This window comes from Colobus angolensis, unplaced genomic scaffold (assembly GCF_000951035.1).
Source record: "Colobus angolensis palliatus isolate OR3802 unplaced genomic scaffold, Cang.pa_1.0 Scaffold90, whole genome shotgun sequence".
In the NCBI taxonomy this organism is placed as follows: Eukaryota; Metazoa; Chordata; class Mammalia; order Primates; family Cercopithecidae; genus Colobus; species Colobus angolensis.
Window position 1 is genome coordinate 2696881 of NW_012122932.1, and position 20707 is coordinate 2717587.

Consider the following 20707-nt stretch of genomic DNA (forward strand, 5'->3'; position numbering starts at 1 on the left):
GTATATATTTTTGAGACAGAGTCTCACTCTGGCTGGAGTGCAGGGTATAATCATGGCTCACTGCAACCTTGAACTCCTGGGCTTAAGCTATCCTTTTGCCTTAGGAGCACACACCACTGTGCTTGGCTAATTTTTTCATTTTTTCATAGAGTCAGGATCTTGATTTGTTGCCTAGATTGGTCTTAACTTCTGGCCTCAACCGGTCCTGCCATTTTGGCCTCCCAAAGTGCTGGAATTACATGCATAAGCCACCACACCTGGCCATTGGACCATAATCTAAATTGAAAATAGATCAGATAACATTGTGCAGTTCAAACAGAATATTCAAATGGAAGGGGTGGAATCAAGTCAAGATATAATGGTAGTTACAGTGAAGAAAACAGAGTATTTGACAGCATGTAGAAAGAACCATGAACTTAGTTCTTGAACTTCATGTGTTTATTCTGAAAACACTAAATTTTGCTTCATTTTTAGTCTTCCAAAATTTTGATTTGAGGACTCATTGTGGTGGTGTAGTAACTACTTAACATGTCTTCATAAAACAAGAAAAACTATGGCCTTCCTTAAAAGAAACCTAATCTTTGCTGTCCCTGCTATGCTCTCTTTTCTAAAGTGTTATATTTGCTCTGTCTTCTGAACTCTAGTCCTTTGACTATATAATCATGAAGAAAAAAACATGTTACTTCTTAGGGAAAATATGATGTAAAATAATCTTGATTTTGTGATTATTCATCTGTTTGTATTTAAAGGGAGTATAAAGTTAACCTAGGCAAATACATTGGATAACAATATTTAGGAGAAAAATATTACAGTGGCAAAATTAATTTAGAAAGCAAATTTAATGTTTTTCATTGTTTATAAAATGTGTTGTCATGTTTCTGAAAAATTCTACTTATAATCTAAGTTATAGAGACTAATTTAAGTTATGGCTAGCAGTAATGCTTTATTTTGTATAAGATTTGATTTAAATCATTTTAAAGGAGTAAGAAGAGGGACGAGAAGTAGAAAAAAAATGGATCAGATGAATATTCAACAGGCATATGTGGACTTTTCTTTCAGAATTAGCAGTGTTGTTAAGAGTTAGTGTCAGACAAAACTGTGTTGCCATTCCTGACCCTTTCGCCCTCTTACCTAGCCATGTGACATTTTGCAGGTTTAATTCTTCTGAGCTAATTTCAGCACTTGTAAAATGGAGTGATAATAGTGTATACTATGTCAGTGAAGTGCCAACAGATAACAGAAAATACACTTATCTGGAATTTGAAGATAATTTAATGAAGGGACTATTTACAGAGGTGTAGGTGGAGTTTAGGGAACAAGTAAGGGGTGATGAAGAATTCATCTAGGGGTTTAGCAGCAGTAGAAAGGCAGCATTGCCACCTGCAGCCCTCCAGCTGGTGCTTCTCATTGGCTAAAGTTAACAGTCAGAGATGGGTAGGGAACACAGCAGGTCAGAGAGGGGGAGAAAAAGGACTGGGAGAGAGCTGTATGGCAAACAGGAACCAGCTAGTTACCTCTTAAGGTTGTTTTGAAACAATGAGTAGAGTGTGACGCAATACAGGTTCAGTAGGTAAAGGTAGCTTTAACTTCAAAAAATTTAATTCAGTGTGTGTGGAGGGGTCTTAAGAGAGAAAAATAGACCTTTCAGAATATATAACAGAACAAAAGTCAGGGTTAATTGAAAGTTTCAGGAAAAGATAATAAAGAAGAATGGAAAAGAGGAAGTTGTAATTCAGATGAGGTGCCCTAATACTTATGCAATACTTGTTATCAGTGTATGTGACCTTAAAGGTAAAAAAAAAAAAAAAAAATTGGGAAAAGAAATTGTGTACTATATGGCTAGCATACATATTTGTTGATGGAGAAGATAGTAGCGTTTGCAGGAGCAGGAGGGTGGAGTTGAGAGGGGGCAAAGTGTCCTACAGGAAGTAGATTCTGTAAAAGATATGAAATAATATTGCTCATGTTCAAAATGAGTAATTCTCTCTGATCTTTCTCAGGTTCCTTTCTCATCACATCTTGAAAAGCACTTATTTTTTTTTCTTCTTTTTTTTTTTTTTTTTTTTTGGTTTGTTTTTAGATTTTCTTTGTCCTTGAAAACTCAAAAGAAGAAAGGCAGGTTTTATCAAATGACCTGTGGAGGGAGCTCAATACCTTATTTGGATACTCAAGTATTTCCTGACTTATCTTTTTAGTAAAAAGCTGTATGACCATATGTGCATGTTAACTTTAAATCTCTGTCTGAAGATCTTATTTCATTTGAGTGGTAGGAGATTAGAAGAAGGAAAAAAAAATAACTTATTGGTGAGAGGTAATACTTGCCCACTTGATAAATATGAGTTTCTTTCTCTCACAAAGGTACCTCCCTCTGCAGGATATCATGTGTATGGAATGTCTTTCCCGGAAGCTAAAGGAAGCAGTGACCCTGTATCTGCGAGTTGTGAGAGTTGTAGATCTCTGTGCAGGGCGCTGGTGGGAATACATGCCAAGTGGTAAGTGGATTTAGTCTGTAAAGTACCGTAGTGTCCTACTGGAAAGTAGTAACAATGGTTTCATAAAAAGTTACTTGTTGTCTTGAAAAAGGCAATCTAAGTCACCTCGTAGGGAGGCAAGATTTTGTTTAAATTATTCGTGTTGGGTTTTAGGTTTGTAAAATGCGTTTACCTGAGGCTTTATTGTTTTAATAGTCTGCTCTTTTCATTTCCTGTCCCTAAGTAACTATATCAGCCTGGTCCACACATACGTGATTGGAGAACATGAGCCTTTGGTTAATGGAGTATGTGTATATCACATTAGACCGTGTGTGTCCTTTACTCTCTGATGCAGGTTTTCCGTTGAATGGTAACAGTTTTCATCATAGATTTCCTCTACAACTAAACTGTACCCTTTAATTAAATAAATACTTGCCATTTTTGTAAAATAGACCGCAGAACTCCAATTTCTTTAAATGGCCTATAGTAGGTCTTCGAGATTCTCGAATAAGGCACTGACCGAGCTTACAGGTAAAGAACTCAGAGTTAGCTTCCTAACCACTACAAATTGTTCCCAGTTAAAGAGACCACCTGAAAAGAAAGTTAATGGCTTTAGCTAAGCAAGGCATACTTGAAAGGAAGGAGTTAAAATAAAAGGCAATTAAAGCTTCTTTTCACTTAACGCCAATCCATTAATTGGTACAATTTAGTTACTATTGTTTTGCAATTATGAATCTGTCTTGTAAAGTCATCCTTTTTCTATGATGTCCAGATTATGAGACTTTGAAAATGGTATAAGACTGAGAGGGGACCTAAAAATAAAAATTAAAAAAAAAAAGCTTTAATAGAAGTGAAGGGCTGGAGGAAATAATTGTCTTGTTCTGTTCTGTAGAACAGAACAGGTTAGCTCTGGAATACTGGAATTGTGCAGGTGGGTGCTGCATCCTTTCAAGAGAGTCATCAAATCAGTTGCTAACTCTTAACAGTTGGCCATAGTAGTTACCAATATATACTTTTTTTTTTTTTTTTTTTGAGACGGAGTCTTGCTCTGTTGCCCAGGCCAGAGTACAGTGGTGCGATCTTGGCTCATTGCAAGTTCCGCCTCCCGGTTTCACGCCATTCTCCTGTCTCAGCCTCCCAAGTAGCTGGGACTACAGGCACCCACCACCACGCCCTGCTAATTTTTTGTATTTTTAGTAGAGACAGGGTTTCACCGTTTTCACCAGGATGGTCTTGATCTCCTGACCTTGTGATCCGCCTGCGTCAGCCTCCCAAAGTGCTGGGATTACAGGCGGGAGCCAGCGCACCCAGCCCCAATATATACTTTCTTATAAAGAACATTGCAAAGACCTGAGGCTGGAACTTATTAATAGGTTTGTGGGAGGCAAACCGTGGTTGCTTTCAAATATTTAATAAAAGCCATTCTAAGGGTAAAAGATTCATCTCATCTTGTTTCAGAATGATCCTTTATATCAGGAAAGAAAAAAAATTAGGGCAGTGTGAAAACGATCGTCGTATTCCTTACATTAGTTTTGCTTTTGCAAAGGTTAGGCCAGTGGGAATTCTGAAGATGGGATTAATATAGTATGTAAAGGCAGATGGCAGAACTCCCATGTGATACAGTCTTAGCATTAACATTACTACCACTTACCAATTAGAGAAGAATTTGACTGCATGTTGCTGACTTTTAGGCTGTGATAAATAACCTGTGAGCCCAAGGCTTCCCATCTTTGCAATGAATATAAAAGAGAGTTGAAGCAAACAGTCTCTAGCCTAAGATAAGATCACACTAACCTTGCTCACTAATGCCACCCTGACCAATTCTCTGGTGTTTAACCCAGATTCTTTATATAATAGTACTTTATGGTTTATGTATGTGATCTCTTTGGATTCTCACTCCATCCCTGTAAAGAAGGTAGAACTTTCCCCATTTCTCTCGTGGGAGGCAACATATATGACAAAAGAGGATAAACATTGCAGAGGTTACACTTGGTTTTAGATGACAGCACTGCCATTTGGAAGCTCTTAAACTCTCTCAACTTCGTTTTTAATGCTTGTTAGATGGGGTGATAACCTTTCTGATTTGGTCATGAGAATAAATGAAAAAACAAAATGATTAACACATTGAATTGTTCAGTAATTAAAAGTTACTATACAAGAAAGTTATAAGAATTGTTATTATAATTAGAGACCAAGTAATCTCTAGTCTCTCCTTACTCTTCACTTTTGTGATACTAAAGTTAACATGTCTGGACTTGACATGTTAAATGAGATAACTTACAAATAAAACAACTTTCAAAAAAGTATGTAAGACTTAAATATTTGGGGCCTACTTTTTATTCTTGACAGTTAATATTTTTATTTGTCATTAATAAGCAGACAGTTGGCTTTCTGACCACTTTCATTAAAAATAAAAAAGCCCTTGTAACAGATTAAAATAGCATCCATATGAGACTTGTCTCCCCACTTACTTAACCATCCGCTCCTGCTGTGGAAGTAACCTGCCTCTCTCTGTTCCCATCTTGTTGATTCCTGCTATGGTCTCCTGGATAGATAGCTTCCTATCAACAGCATCCCCTGAGATTGGATCACTCTACTTCTCTTAGCTGACTTACATCTGTCTTTTTCAAAAGAATTAATTGTCTAAAATGGCAGAGGAGTAATAGTTAAACATATGACAGAGTATCAGAGTAATTATTAGAAAATGGATAGAATAATTTGAGATAGGAATTAGATCAGAACTGTGAGCTTCCTAAGGATGAGGATCATATCTTATTTATATTTTTAGTTGTGTTCTGCAGAGCCCTGAAGGATTTACAGACGAGAGTACCCGTGGGGGAGGAGGAGGGTGGTGGTGATCAGGTGGGTGGTCCCGCTCCATCCACCAAATAGGTCCAAGTTATCTGGGTTAAAAGTGTGTTCCTTGTTGAAGAGTTCCGTGCCTTAAAAGCAACAAAAACCAAAAAGTCAATAATAAAAGCCTCCTCCATAAAGTATTAACTCAGATTAAGTGGAGTTTCTGACACATTTCCTCTGTTACTAAAGAAGTATATTTTCTGTTGTTTATTCAGCGTTAGTATTAGCCTTACGGAAATTTGAAAAGGAGGTCTTTTTTAACTTTTGGTAAAAATCACAAGTGCCTAGTAAGTATTAATGAACAGAAAGATGAACCTGGCTCTAAATACTTCTGAACTTCTCAGGCTTTACAGATTCCAGTTTTCTAACACTATTAAAGAAGATGCCAGATGTTGAACAGCTATATGGCCTTCACCCTCGATACCTTGAGAGGCGAAGAGTAAGGGGCCATGAGGCTTTTAGCATTCCAGGAGTCCTAGAAGCTTTGCAGGCATGCCCAAACTTAGTGGTGAGTGCACCTGGCTGGACATTTTGGCATCAACTGTTGATGAAATAATAGACCAAAGAATGATAGACTTGTTTACTCACATGCAAATCATCTGTTACAAACTTTTAAGTTCCATTGTGTACTTAGCATCTTGTGGTACAGAAATAAAAGCTTTGGATGCTAAATGAAAATCCTTACTTATGCTTGCTTTGGCATTATTTTCTAGGGTGTGGAAACTTCTCATTTGGAATTGGTAGAATCCATTTGGACATATATGCCCCATGTTCATATTTTGGGGAAATTCCGTAATCGTAATGGAGCCTTTCCAATTCCTCCTGAAAATAAACTGAAAATTCCTATAGGAGCCAAAATTCAAACTTTACATTTAGTTGGTGAGTACATGTTTCTTGGGTCACTTGTAACTCCCTGAAATGCCATATAACCTGAATATTCACTGAAAAAAAATAATGAGAATTTTAGAGATGGCTTTGTTGATTGATGACTTCAAAATAAATGTTTGCAAGACCTGTATAAAAATTCAGATTTCCCATTAAAGATCCACTGGGGTGAGGGAAATACTGTTTCACCAAGTGTATATTCTCTATCTGAATATTCTTTGAAATTATATACCAATAACTTCAACTAAAGTAAAAAGTGTAAATATTTTCTCAAATTTGTCACTTTTGGCTTATGCTACTGAAAGGAATTCGGGGGTCCCTGTTAATATAGTCTGGCCTTTAGTATTTGTTTACTACTTTATTCTGTATATATATATACACAGAGATAGAGGGAGAGAGTATATATGTTTTAAGCGTTATTCTAGGTATTGGGGATGGTCCAAAGAACTGGAAATTTCTGAAACTCAGGTGGTAAAGGGAGGGCATCAGGAATGGTAAGGAGTTGGTCTTAAATAAGACTTAGATACACAATTATGGGAGAAGAGTAAAGATTTCTAGCAACCCTTCATTTATAAGATCAGGGAGTGGTGTCTAGTTTGAAATTGGATTTTTAGATATAAGGATTCTGTAATATCTGAAATTTATAATATAAGCTCCTTAAGGTCAAAGACTTATTTTCGTATCTTTATATTTTCTATAATGCCTGTCACAGTTCATTGCAAATATAAGTACAGGTTAAGTTTTATTAAAATGCATTAATTTATGGGAATCATTTAACAGTTTAACACTGTATTATGGTGATGCAGAGGTATGGTAAATTAATAATAATGAACGTTACCAAGCGAATGAGCAATTATGTCCTTTGTTTATAGAGTTTGGGACAGAAAGTGGATTGGGCCTAGGGTATACTGTCTTCTCAGCATCTGTCTCACCCTTGCCACCTTGGGTTTCCTAATCAGTACAATCATTACTACCATCTTGATAGTATTAAAATAGATGCTGAACTTACCTTTGTGACTTCTGCATCGTACATCTCAATCTGTACCTCACTTCTGCTTTTTGTCCTTTTGTCTCATCCTTAATTTTACTTCCCATTTGTTGCTGTACTATGTGTGTGTGTAGTTCAAGCTAAATTGAGTTAAATAGCAGAGTGATGCTATTTTGAGAGGAACAAGTTAAGGGGTAATCCTTGTAGGTTACAATAAGAACGTTTGGCAGAATTTAGCCTTTAAAGAACTGACCATTCAAGCACTCCAATTTTGGATTCTCTAGTTATTCTTGCTAGCAGAGCTTCTATTGTCTCAAATTTAAAAATTGCATTAAACAGTTTTGCCAACTACTGTTTGTTAAATGCCATCATCCTGGATCCTTGGATTTCTTTAATAAATTTGTGTCCCTTCCTTGGCTTTTATCTTCTTTCGTCTGTATTTCCTGTATTTTTTCACCACACGCTACACCTCCCTTCTTCTGGTCGTGGTCCTCTGTGGGTGTGATTCCTAGTATTAAGCCACTCATGGATCCCATGCATCAAATTACCTTTACCTCTGAAATTCTAAAATAAATGACTGACAGTTTCTGCTTTTCTCAGAGCCATGCTGGCTGGCTTCTACCACATATTTACAAAGTCTTAAGATTCATATATTTGTAGAAAATAGCTTTTAAAGCTCTGTGTCTGGCTCTCTTCCAAATAATCTATTTGCATATTTAAACCCACCTCGCTGACTTTGCACTGAGAAATTTAGTTTTCCTACTGGGGGGCAGTGGACATTGGTAGTCAAATAGTAAATTTGTGTGTTCCATCTCCATCGTTGTAGTTTTGCTTTCGATAATCCATTTTCACTTTACCTCTTCTGGGAAAATGTATCCTAGGAGAGTTGTAAGATTATGAGAAAGACTTACGTGTTAATCTAAGATATAGAAATACTTTTTAAACTCTGTCTTCCCGTTGGCCTTTTCTAAAAAAGTTAAGTTAGTTTATGGTTTACATAAACTGTTCTTTATAAGCCTGTTTTAAATAAGGCAAACTTGATAGATTTTGTGTAATTTGTTCTAATAAAAATCCTTGAACAGTTAAACTGCTAATATGAAAAATAGACTCTTGAACTTATAAGCAAAATATAGTATAGTTTTATGATTTTTCTTGTTTGTTCTTTTTTATATTTGTGTTTTAGGGGTAAATGTTCCTGAAATTCCTTGTATCCCAATGCTAAGGCACCTTTATATGAAGTGGGTAAGACTTACTAAACCACAGCCATTTAAAGACTTCCTTTGTATCAGCTTAAGAACTTTCGTCATGAGGAACTGTGCAGGTAATGGTACACAATTATGGTGGAATTAAACATAAGGTGGAATTAAACATAAGCTATGCTAAAAATATCCTGAAGCAAACTTTAGCTACATTTGTAAATACAGTTATATTATGCTATTACTATTTATGTCTTATAACTTATTCATCTTGTGAAGATAAGTGTACTTTTTGTTTTAAAAAGACGTTAGAAACATGATTTGCATTTCACCTCAGCAAAAACAAAAACAACTCAGAATATCTGTATTTTTTACAGGCACTTTTTACTTTTCATAGGATTGTTTTATTAAATTTCAGTCTTCTGTCTTTGTTTCTGGTCTCTGGTCTCTGAATCATTCTGCATGTAAATAGTTGGCTTCCTTAATCTACCTTAAACATAGCTTTTATGGTATTATACTTCTAAACAGAAATCTTTAGTGTCCCTGTTGCCCTAGAGTAAGCTTGTTCAGCCCACGGTCTGCTGGCCACAGCCCACATGATGCCCAATACAAATTCTTAAACTTTCTTAAAACATTATGAGATTTACGCACGGGCTTTTTTTCCCCGCCTCCCCTCCTCCCCCACTTCCTCTTTCCAGTTCATCAGCTATCTTTAATGTTAGTGTATTTCATGTGTGGCCCAAGACAATTCTTCCTCTTCCAGTGTGGCCCAGTGATATAAAAATATTGGACACCCCTGTACTTAGAGCATTAAGTGGGAACTGCTCTGCTTAAGGTCATAATAACCAGGACCCCTCTTGATAGCCTTATTCTGACACCTTTCCAAGATATACCTTTTATCATCACATTTGACTATTCATTGTTCCCTGGACAACCATACAGCTTTCCACCTCAATGTCTTCTCTTATGCTGTATTATTGTTGCCTTATCCTGAGATGTGCACTTTCTTCCTGTTTTTTTGTATGCATTCTTCAGGTTCTGCCTTTTCCAACTTACTTTTCTCCTCTTTTTCGTTTTCATGGAGTATGGCAGATCTTATTTATATACTTGATGCAGTCTGCCTTCTTATCCTTCTATAATTGTTTATGTTAGTTCTAGCTCCATGTCAACTGCACGTTTTTTGATGGACAGGACCATATCTTTTGTGATCTTCTATAGTATCTAATGCAACACTGGTCATAGAGATGATTAAATGATTGAGCTGTTTACTTGATTGAAGGATCAAATTTTTATCTTGACTTTTTCCCATTAGTTAGTTTGAGTTCAAAACTATTGAGCCTTTAGAGAATTTACAGAATACTACATCTCTCTCCAGTGTTACTGAAAAAGCTTTATGCTGAGTAAATGTGTGGTTAGTAGGCTAACACTTTTCATTTGTAACAAGAACTAGACTGCAGAGAGCCAATTTGGCTGTCATTTTAAGATATAGAGTTTATACGTTATACTTGTCTTTCACTGATTTGAAATTCATTTTAAGGCACTTTACGTTGTTGTATCAAAGATTTTTGTTTTTTTCTAGGACCCACAAATTCCTTGAAATATGTCCCTTTAGTAACAGGCTTAGCCTCTGCCCGAAACTTGGAACACTTAGAAATGGTTCGAGTTCCTTTCCTTGGAGGTCTTATCCAACATGTTGTTGAAGACAGTTGGAGATCAGGTATTCATTTTCTTTAGTTACTATTTTTTAAAAGTCAACTTTAAAAAATCATTAAGCTTTTATTTAACTTCCCTGGCAAGTCTTTTAAAAAGAAAATGCTTGTCAGTAATTGTGCTTTCTCTGGTGTATTTAATGGACAATAAGTAACTATGAGCATAGCTAGTGTTCATTTTCTTTTGGTGCACATTAAACTTTCTTAAAATAGACAGTAGAGTGATAAGACATGTTTTCTGGCTTGTTTTGACTTTTGCATGGCTAATAATACCTCCTCTTATATTTGGAATCTTTCTTAGAAATGTTAACAGGGATTTCTAGCATTCTTTGGTGATGTTTTACAACTTGTACAGCCTAGGCTTCCAAAAAAAATTTAGGCATTAGTAATGTTAATATCTATCATGTAATAATAGATAAATAATACATAACAGAATATGCTCTATGTTAATCATCTCATTGCGGAAAAAAAAATGGTGGTTTAGCAAAATGGATGATTAATAGTTGGAAACCAAAAATCTAACTTTGGCTCTCTAAAATAAAATGGAAAGTCATCAAGTACCATTGTTAACAAACAACATTATAGTTAATACTGTTGAAATCTAATGAAGAGTAAACACTACATTTCTAGACATTTTGTCAGTCAAGTGTGGTGTAAGTGTACTTTATTACATTTAGCCAGTGGGATGAAATAACCCCAAGACCAGCAATATTTTGATTGATGGCGATAGTTAACAAGATAAAAGTCAAAAACGAAAAGAAGGCTAGTAAGTCCATTCACTAGAGAGAAGACCTGTAGAGAGGTGCTGAAAGCTGAGTTTGTATAAAAGTCCTGAAAGAAAAACAGAGACTTCTCTTCTCTAATCGGTTTCTAAGGGTGACCCTGCCTTATATTTTATTCAAGAAGTCAGCATACCTCACACAAAAATTAATTCTAGATGGATCATAGATTCAAATGAGAACAATTTTTACAAAGAAATTTAAAAAAATAACTTAGAAGAATGTCTTGTTGACCTTGAGTACACAAAGTCTTCTTAAACAGGACACCAAAAAGCATTTACCATAAAGAAAAGATTGATAAACTGTACCAAATTAAGATTTTTTTTTTTTTTTTGTCCATCAAAAAGCATGATTGAGAGAGTGAAAAACCAGCCGGGTGTGGTGGCTCACACCTGTAATCCCAGCACTTTGGGAGGCCGAGGCGGGAGGGTCACGAGGTCAGCAGATGGAAACCATCCTGGCTATCATGGTGAAACCCCGTCCCTACTAAAAAGTACAAAATATTAGCCAAGCATGGTGGCGGGCGCCTGTGGTCCCAGCTACTCTGGAGGCTGAGGCAGGAGAATGGCATGAACCCAGGAGGCGGAGCTTGCAGTGAGCCAAGATCGCACCACTGCACTCCAGCCTGGGCGAGAGAGTGAGACTCAGTCTCAAAAAAAAAAAAAAAGAGTGAAAAGCTACAGAAAGGGAGAAGCTGTTTGCAATATAGACACTGGGTTTTGGGAAGATATAAAGGACTCCTGGAATGAATAAGAAAAAGGCAGGCAACTCAATAGAAAAAATGGGAAAATACTTGAATAGAAAAGTTTCCACACAAGAATCCAGTAAAACATGAAAAAATGATAAAGTTTACTAATCTTTAGGGAAGTGCAAATTGAAACTACAGTGTGATATGCAAGCACTAAAATGACTATGCCTACTCATGACTAATATGAAAAAGATAAAAACAGTAATGTTGGCTAGAATGTGGAGCAACAGAACCTTTCATACGCTGGTGGTCAGAATATAAATTCATACAACCACTTTGAAACACTGTTTGGTAGTATCTTCTAAAGTTGGTCATACACATAGCAACAGATGCATTCCTGGCTTTCAACCCAACAGAAATGTTTACATTTATTCACCAAAAGACATTTTTAAGATTGTTCATAGAAGCACTGTTTCTGATCATCCCAAAATGGAAAGATGCCTGTCGGCAAGAGAATGGATAATTAAATTGTGGCATATTCATGTAGCAAAATACTGTACAGCAATAAGAATGAACAGACTACAGCTACACAGCGATGTGGATGAATCTCATAAGCAGAATGTTTAGTAAAAGAAGCCAGACACAAAAGTATACATACTTTGTGACTTTATTTATACAAATTTAAAACGGATAAGTCAGTCATTTCTTTAAGCTATACGTTAGTAATTTATGTTCTTTTTTGTAGGTAAATACAACTTTCAGAAACGTTAAAAAAATCAGTTAAAGTAGTTCTGGTCTTGTTCCGTATGATATTTGGAGGTTCAAAATTTGGCCAGAAATGGCAGGGTTTCTTTTTTTACAATTATCTCATCAGCTTCTGACTTTCTAAAAATCCTTACTTAACAGTCTAAATCTTTTAGAGTAGTTTTCAGATGCCATCAGAGTATCTTGTCAAAATGAGGGTCGCTTTCATCTCCTTTTAGTGACTAGTAGTTATAATTCATCTTAAGATAATTTCAATGCAAAAACAAAGCTTAGATTTACTTTTAAACCAATAATTATCATCTAAGATAATACTTTATAATGTATAGTATATAAGTACTTCACTAAAAATGCTGTGGTCAAAAGAAACACTTGTTTTTGTTCCTCGTCTTCAGGTGGTTTTAGAAATTTGCACACTATTGTTCTGGGAGCTTGCAAAAATGCTCTTGAAGTAGATCTTGGTTACCTCATCATTACTGCTGCCCGTAGGTATGTTTCCTCTTTGTATTTTGTCTTTCACTTTAGAAGTAATTGTGTCTTTCCCTGTTTTACAAAAAAATTGTGGAATGTGTGTGTATATTTGTGTGTACATTTGATCAAGCCTTATTCAAATTTAAAATACAAAGAAGTTTAAGTAACAGATGAGTATAACATCATGGTAGTCTTAATGTTATATACTGGTAACCAGTTGAGCTGCATACTAGCAAGCTCCAGAGTGGCATGGTCTCATATCAGAGAAAAGCAGTGGAATTTCTGGAAACGGCTGAGAGTCCAGCAGAAGTTAGGATTGAAGCTCTGGTGTCTGTAGCCCTCTCAGGATCATTGTCTCAATCTCTGGATAATTTTCTGAATTGTTCTAGTTACTTGGTGATAATATTTGCTATTCAGAAATCAGTGTTTTAAATCCACTTTTCCAAAGTCTGACCTTGTAACACATCTATAATTTTTAACCAAGTGGTTGTATCACTATACCACATTTACTATTTCTTACATATCAGTGTTCTACGTCCACTTTTATTTTATAGTATTTTCTTTAAGCATTTTTTAAATTTATTCAGAAACAAACCTTTTTCCATCAAAAGATTATTGATTAGGATTATAACTAAAATAAAAGTGTTTTTTTTTTTTTTTGGAAATCCTAGCCATGTATTTACAGAATCATTGTGAAAAATGAACTATCAAGGAAGAAAAATAAACCACTCTTTCATCTTTCATATCAATCCAAAAATAATTCAATGTCTTTCTAAATAATGAACACAACTTAAATTTACCCTTCTTAAGAATTAAGATAATTCTGCAGTTACATAATACACACCTCATAATGACTGCAAGCTTTAGGAAACCTCGACTTTGACAAATCTGAGCCTAGTCCCTCAGAATAATACCTCAAGGTCTAAAATAAAAGTGTTTCTAAGTTTAAGTTAAGTTAAATTAAGTTAAGTCTAAGTTAAGTTACCTACTACAGGACTATACTCTTGGTTAAAATGCAGCATTGATAGCTAGCCAAAGCAAAATGTCAAATACCAGCACCAGGTGCAGATTCTCACATTGACTCTTCAGGTTTAGTAAAGCACTTGTAAGGATATAAGATTCTTACCTGTAATTAATTGTTATTTAATGTATAGCTTCAGTGTACTGCCTAAGATTTCCTTATACTTTGCAGATACTCCTTTGAAGAAAACACGCTTTTGTTTTTGTTTTTTTTCAATGAAGGAGGTGGGAGAGAAGTTGTTGACATCTGTGACACTTCACTAAAGTCATAAACTTCTTTCAGAGTCTTCCTGATATGATTTGAGCTGTTTCCCCTCAGATCTCATCTTGCAGCTCCCATAATTCCCTTATGTTGTGGGAGGGACCCAGCAGGAGATGACTGAATCATGGGGGTAGTCTTTCCCGTGCAGTCCTCGTGATAGTGAAAAAGTCTCACTAGATCCAATGGTTTTAAAAATGGGAGTGTCCCACACAGCCTCTCTTTTGTTGCCTGCTGCCATGATGTAAGATGTGACTTGCTCTTTTTTGCCTTCAGCCGTGTTTGTGAGGCCTCCCCAGCCATGTGGAACTGTGAGTCCATTAAAACCTCTTTTTCTTCCCAGTCTCTGGTATGTCTTTGTCAGGAGCATAGAAACGGACTAATACACTTATATTAGGAGGAATCTTTGGTTCTGATGGTTTTTGTTTTACTCTGATATGTTCTCTCTCTTTATTCACAGGTTACATGAAGTTCGGATCCAGCCTTCCCTAACCAAAGATGGTGTCTTTTCTGCCCTAAAGATGGCAGAGTTGGAGTTCCCCCAGTTTGAAACCCTTCATCTAGGATATGTAGATGAGTTTTTGCTACAGAGTAAGATATATCTCATTTTAATTCCTAGAATTACTGTAGGAAATTTACTTGACAAACTGAAATCTGAATTGGGGTTGTGCCTTGTCTTTTTGAACATAAGACAACTTAAAATCGTAGGTGCTCTCACGTCTTGGAAAATAAACTTTTAAATTAGAAATGTCAGTGATTTTTTTTCCATATTGCCTCTGATTTTAGCATACTATAGAAAATGTAGTTACTAACAATACACCAGAAAAAGAACCTTATCTACATTTGATATTGTTTCCACTTTACTGCCCAAGTTTCTTTCCCATTCTGCTTCATTTTTTTCACAGAATGTCATCCTTGGTTCCATTGTTGAATTTGATCTGCCACACTTCTTGAAGCTTTTGATGGTCCTCTCAAATGAGGTCCCATTCCCTGCCCATGCTCTTCATTTCCATAATAAGCCCGCTGGGGGTTCTGGATTTTCCAGATAGTGTGAGCACATAATGGTCAGTATTCATTTAATGATGATTGCTGTTGGAAAGCTTGTTCACAGCATTTTCTTAACGCATTTACAATTAAGAGCTCATTTGTTTGGGTTTGAATGCATGTCAATTCATTATTCAAACTATTTTTCCATATGGCATCAATAAGATATGAGAGAAAATTTTCATCACCAACATGTTTTTATTTATTCAAGAATTCATTTTCTTCCCACTTGATTTGCAACAAGTCTTTCTTGAACTCTCATCATCATAGCACATAACATTTTTTCTTTGGATGTAGTTTGTGTTGTAGAAGAACATAAGAAGGCTTAATTCTTCCAATCAGGACAGTCCAGCTCAAAAAACATGACTCTTTTTCTTTTTCATTTCTAATATATATTACAATAATAGTTGTGGGTTTTTTGTTTGTTTACTTTTTTGTTGTTCACGGTACTCATTAATATAGGTGATTAAAAAGTTAAGCTATCCTTTTCTAGACAGTTAACTATTAGAATCACGTTAAATCTATATAGCTTAGAAAAAGATCAGCTTTTCTCCAAAATAGCTTAAAATGCTAACTAGTACAGTGATTTTATATAAAATTAATACATTTGATATCAAGCTTTTCTGGTTTTGAATGAAGTATCTAACATTCCCTATGTTTCTGCAATGTCTGTATAGTAACTTAAAATTATTAGCTTTGAAATTGATATTCTTTCTGTAATCTTGTTTTCTATTTTTCCCAAAAGCTCAGAACTTGAGAAATTGTGTACCTTCAGAATGGCCAAATTTAGGTCTACTGAAGAATTGTCTTCAAGTGTTATCTTTATAACCAATTATTTTCCTGTAGTGTTTATTTCTCCTCAACGTACGTTTTCTATAGCATAAAAATACCTTCTTGACTATCATTATCTCATAGTTTTCAACACAACTTGTTTCATGTTCTGTTTCATACTTAATAGTCTGTTATGTTGAACTTTGTACAATCATTCTCTTCTTATTTGCCACAGTTTAACCATTTCTTCCATATACATACTATCTTCTGTCCCTCCAAAGATGGCCTAGGATTCTGTGTTTCAGAATAGGTGTGTGGTACTTCTTACGGACGATGTCATGAGGTCACACCCTCTCACTTAGTTTCTCTCTTCTCAGTAATTTAGATTTGAAGCATCTCTCCAAGAAGTGGTGGCTGGCCTCTGGTAAAACTTGGGTCACTTTCTTCTTATAAAAGGTCTGGCAGAATAAATAAATAGGAACATCACCTTTGTCTTCTAGCAATGACCCAAAGATGAATCTTTAGAGAGTTCTTTGTTCATGTGGATTTATGATCTGTAAGCTTTATATAATAGTGATAGAGATGTATAACTCAGTGAAAATTTTAGAAAAAAAGTATAGTCCTAGCAATTTAGTCCTAGAGCTTGAGGGAGAGAGAACTGAGGCCTGTCTGTTACTAATCATGAGACCTAAGCAAGCGCATTCTTCTCATTTTTTAAATGAAGATAAGGTGATTTCCTGCTTTTCTCTTGGGTAGCTCTGAGGAATCAAGGGAAAAGTGATATATACATTTACAACAATCTCTGACACTTAGGAAGTATTCAATAAATGATAGCTTCTACTTTTAGCTGACCTGTGGGCTGAAAAGAAAAACAAACATGAATCTCAAGTAATATCATCAGGATTTTGAAGGAGTGTGGCAAGCAGGAAGCCCCAAGAGTAGAAACGTGGTTGGTCATCTCAAAAAACTAAATACAAAACATTGATTTGTCATGTTAGGTTACAGCATTTATTCAAGTAGTGCCCAGGAAACAGGGTCAGTTCAAGGTTTACCCTATCTTAAGGAAAATGCAGTTTCGTCTCAAGTCCAAAGAGCAGGGAAAAGGTCCTTACCAGGAGCTAAAGAAAATAGCTCAGCTAAATTTTAAAGAATGGATTAAGGTGAAATCTGTAAGAAGTGCCAGGAAATACCAAAAATAGGAACTATAGGAGAAAAACTGTAAACTATATGGAAAGTAAAATTGGAAGTTTGGAGAAGATGGATTGTTTTAAACATGTTCTAGCTAAAGGTTTAAACTCCTGTGATATTCAGGGCAACTTCACCAGAGTGGCAGTGTTTTCTTTGTCCTGCGTATTGGTTGATTGCAGAGTGTGAGAGACACGTATCCCCATGAGCTCTTGTATCCCCAGCACTATGCTAGACACTAAAGATGTAACTATGAACTAATGGAATCTTGGAGTGTGAGGGGACAGACAGATGGGAGAAGCGATAAGAGGCAAGGGATGAGGTGTGATTCTCAGTGGCATGATCTAGGGTAAAGGATCCTCCTTTATTTACTCCCAAACCCCTAGTTTGTGGCCAGAGAGTAGGCACTAAAGCCCAGTGGCATGTGTTTGAGTTAAGAAGTGCACTTTTAGGGTATAGATAGATGTTACTAACCAGTGCCATGGGTTGTAACAATGAATCTTAAATTCTCAGAGTTTACCCTTCTCTACACATGTCCACACTGGGCTTCAAGAACATCATTTTACTGTGAGGGAGTTGAGTTTTTAAGATTTTGTTTTCCTTTTAAATGATACAGCTAAAACTTTACCATTGTATGAACCAGTATGATATGTCCTTCACTTATGCTTTAAGAATTTTTGCCTTTTTTCTTCTCTAAACAATTAGAAATAATTTTTCCTACTAGCTGTCCTTTGACTTTTAATATAATTTATTATTTTGTACAAGAAGTGCTACCATATGTAAATAATACCTAACCTAAAATTACACCTGAACCCAATGATAAGCAGATGATACAGAATGATGGTAGAGACTTTTTATACTAACTGGTAAGATACAAAATTGGTAACACTCCCTAACACTTAAGAATTTGACTTTTTTAAAAAATTGATTGCTCTTTTTAGGCAGAATGGCTAATGCGGATCTGGTGAAGTATGGTTTGGCTGATGTGGTAGAAAATCCTGGTATCATCACTGATATAGGGATGAAAGCAGTCAATGAAGTTTTTTCCTGTATCAAATATCTGGCAATTTACAATTGCCCTCATCTACACAACCCATACAATTGGATCTCAGGTATTACAGACTTACAAATACAGCTATGTTTTATTGATACGGAAATAATACAACTGTCCTTGTTTTCTATGTGTGATGTGATTGCATTCCTAATGTAAACTGTAGGTATTTCGTTTGGATTGTTCATACAAGTTCTGGTAACCTTTGATAACTAGTTGGAAGTGTATTCAATGCCTCTTTAAACTTCTGAAGTTTTCTACCTGGAAATTTATACTCTCCAGGTTGTGGATTCAAGTGCCCTGATTTTTATATGTACTTCTTTGGGCTAGGAATATAAAATTAAGCTTAGTTCATTGCTACCTAGGACTTAGGATAGTGTAGTTATTTTCTCATAATTATCTTCACAATGGCCCATCATCTGAAAGGACAAAGTAGGTATGTATTTTGAACTTTCATTAAGTGACATTAACCTGAGATAAAAATTTCTATTGACTAGAAATCCCAGTCTATTTCAGACCTACCCCTCCAATCTCCTATATGTAGAAGTGTGACTTTTGCACTTGATATTTTTCCCTTATGGTGGGAGTTCATTTTCCTCTCAGAGTAATGTCATCTGTTGTCTTAAAGGCCCTTCTTAAATACCGAAATTTACAAACCATTAAATAAATTGAGAGCCCGAAAAAGTTGTACTTGTGACAAAGCCTCTCACTGACACCTACAGAACAGCATCCTCTGCTGTTGAGTCACTTGACCGGGATCTGTATCCTCACAAAGCTACTATCCCGGCTTGTTTTAGGGCTGGGACCTCTGCTGAGATCACTCATTAATATAGTCATGTCTCATGTGCCAGCAGCAGTTAAATTCTATCCCTGGCCCTGCTGAACCAAGAAGTTACTGGGAAATATGAACTTTAGGATGTAGCAGGCGTAGATGACTTTAAAAAAATAACATTTATTGGGTTTTTGGTTTGTTTGTTTTCTTAAATACAGAAGAGTATAAAGAAGAAAACAAAAAATGGCCTATAATCCCATCACTCAGAATTCCTGTTAACACTTAAAAAAATAAAAGTAATACATGCACTTGATAAATTTCAAACAGTACAGAAAGGTACAAAATGAAAACTCTCCTCTTCTCAAAGGTAACCATCATCAACAGTTTTTTGTATATTTTTCTGGACAAATTATGCATATTGCAGCATATATATGTGTAGCATTTAAAAATAATTTATATTATACCAAAGGATCTTACTGTGTATACACTGTCCTATAGCTTGTTTTTTGTACTAAGTATAATTTGGAGAGTTTTCCATGTCAACAAGCATATTAAACTCTCCTTCATTCTTTTGAAATAGCTACATGATGTTCTATTAAATAAATATGCCATAATTTTTTAATTCAGTGTCCTATTGTTGAAAAGCCATGTAGGTTGTTGAGTGGATCACATTTAAATCAGGGCTGATTAGATTCAAATTAATGTTCCCCAGGCCATTTAGTTCTCACAATGGAATTAGGTATGTAAACATCATAATTTAGAATCATAAGGTTTTAGAAGTCATGAAAAAAAGGAAAAGTTATTTAATAAAAAAGGATTTGAAAGTCTTTGTGACCTGTATCAAAATTCATCAGTAATGGGGAAAGTGTTACTTATGTTTTCTCTGGTCATGTCATTTCTTCAACAGACCACTCAAGATGGACTCGATTGGTTGATATCAACCTAGTACGGTGCCATGCTTTGAAGCTGGACTCTTTTGGCCAGTTTATTGAATTGTTACCCAGCCTGGAGTTTATTTCACTGGATCAGATGTTTCGTGAACCACCCAAGGTAAGATACATTTGAGGGAGTTTTTGTTTATTTTGATACTCAGGAAAGGAAATAAAAACAGCCTGTGATTTTTTTTTTTTTTTTTTTCTTTTCAACAATATGCCTTTATAGGGTTATAGTCAGACTTTTTACTGCCAGCCTCAGTGAAAGCATAAAGGTTGTAATAATGCATGGCCTCTCATTCTTCTAAATGAGAATTAAGGGTTCTCTGGGGAAAGGTAAGGAAGAAATAAGTGGAAGCCGTCTCCATTAGTATATAAACAAAAGGTAAGGTGAGGGTGAGGCTGGAAATTTAAGACAAATTATTACGTGGAATAATTCGTTGGTGGATTAAATATAATTGGGTTAGTAGATTAAACCTAATTAGGAACCCAAAGTATAAATAAGAATTAAGGATTTATTTGGGGAGTGTTTTACTTTGCTGCTATCTTTCTGTTAAGTTGTATAGCCTGGGAAATCTGAGGTTGCCCAGTTGTACAAAATGTTATTTTCAAACTGCTTAACATATAGAACTTTGTACTGTTAAGGTAATTAAAAACTTAATCTTTCAACCATTTGTGTTCTCTCTTATTAGTTATTAATGGTTACATTCCCACTCTTGAAGCAGTACAATATAATGGGGAAAGCTCAGGATTCGAGGTCAGAATCCTGGTTTCAAATTGCAGCTGTACCACTTACTGGCCATGTGCTGTTGGGCAGATCTCTTCTCCTTGTGTGATTCCTCATCTGTAAATTAAACCAGTAACCCTT

General features: G+C 35.6%; 1 protein-coding gene across 3 annotated transcripts in view; it reads left to right on the plus strand.

Moving 5' to 3' along the window:
- FBXO38 (F-box protein 38) overlaps nucleotides 1-20707 on the plus strand; it is a 59343-nt gene that overhangs the window by 12959 nt on the left and 25677 nt on the right. For all 3 annotated transcript variants that reach the window (XM_011931516.1, XM_011931517.1, XM_011931515.1), the window contains exons 3-11: nucleotides 2359-2492; nucleotides 5672-5835; nucleotides 6041-6206; nucleotides 8384-8521; nucleotides 9976-10113; nucleotides 12730-12823; nucleotides 14545-14675; nucleotides 18026-18196; nucleotides 19815-19957. In XM_011931516.1, coding sequence (XP_011786906.1) covers nucleotides 2359-2492; nucleotides 5672-5835; nucleotides 6041-6206; nucleotides 8384-8521; nucleotides 9976-10113; nucleotides 12730-12823; nucleotides 14545-14675; nucleotides 18026-18196; nucleotides 19815-19957 — 1279 coding nt within the window. The remainder of the gene's footprint in view (nucleotides 1-2358; nucleotides 2493-5671; nucleotides 5836-6040; nucleotides 6207-8383; nucleotides 8522-9975; nucleotides 10114-12729; nucleotides 12824-14544; nucleotides 14676-18025; nucleotides 18197-19814; nucleotides 19958-20707) is intronic.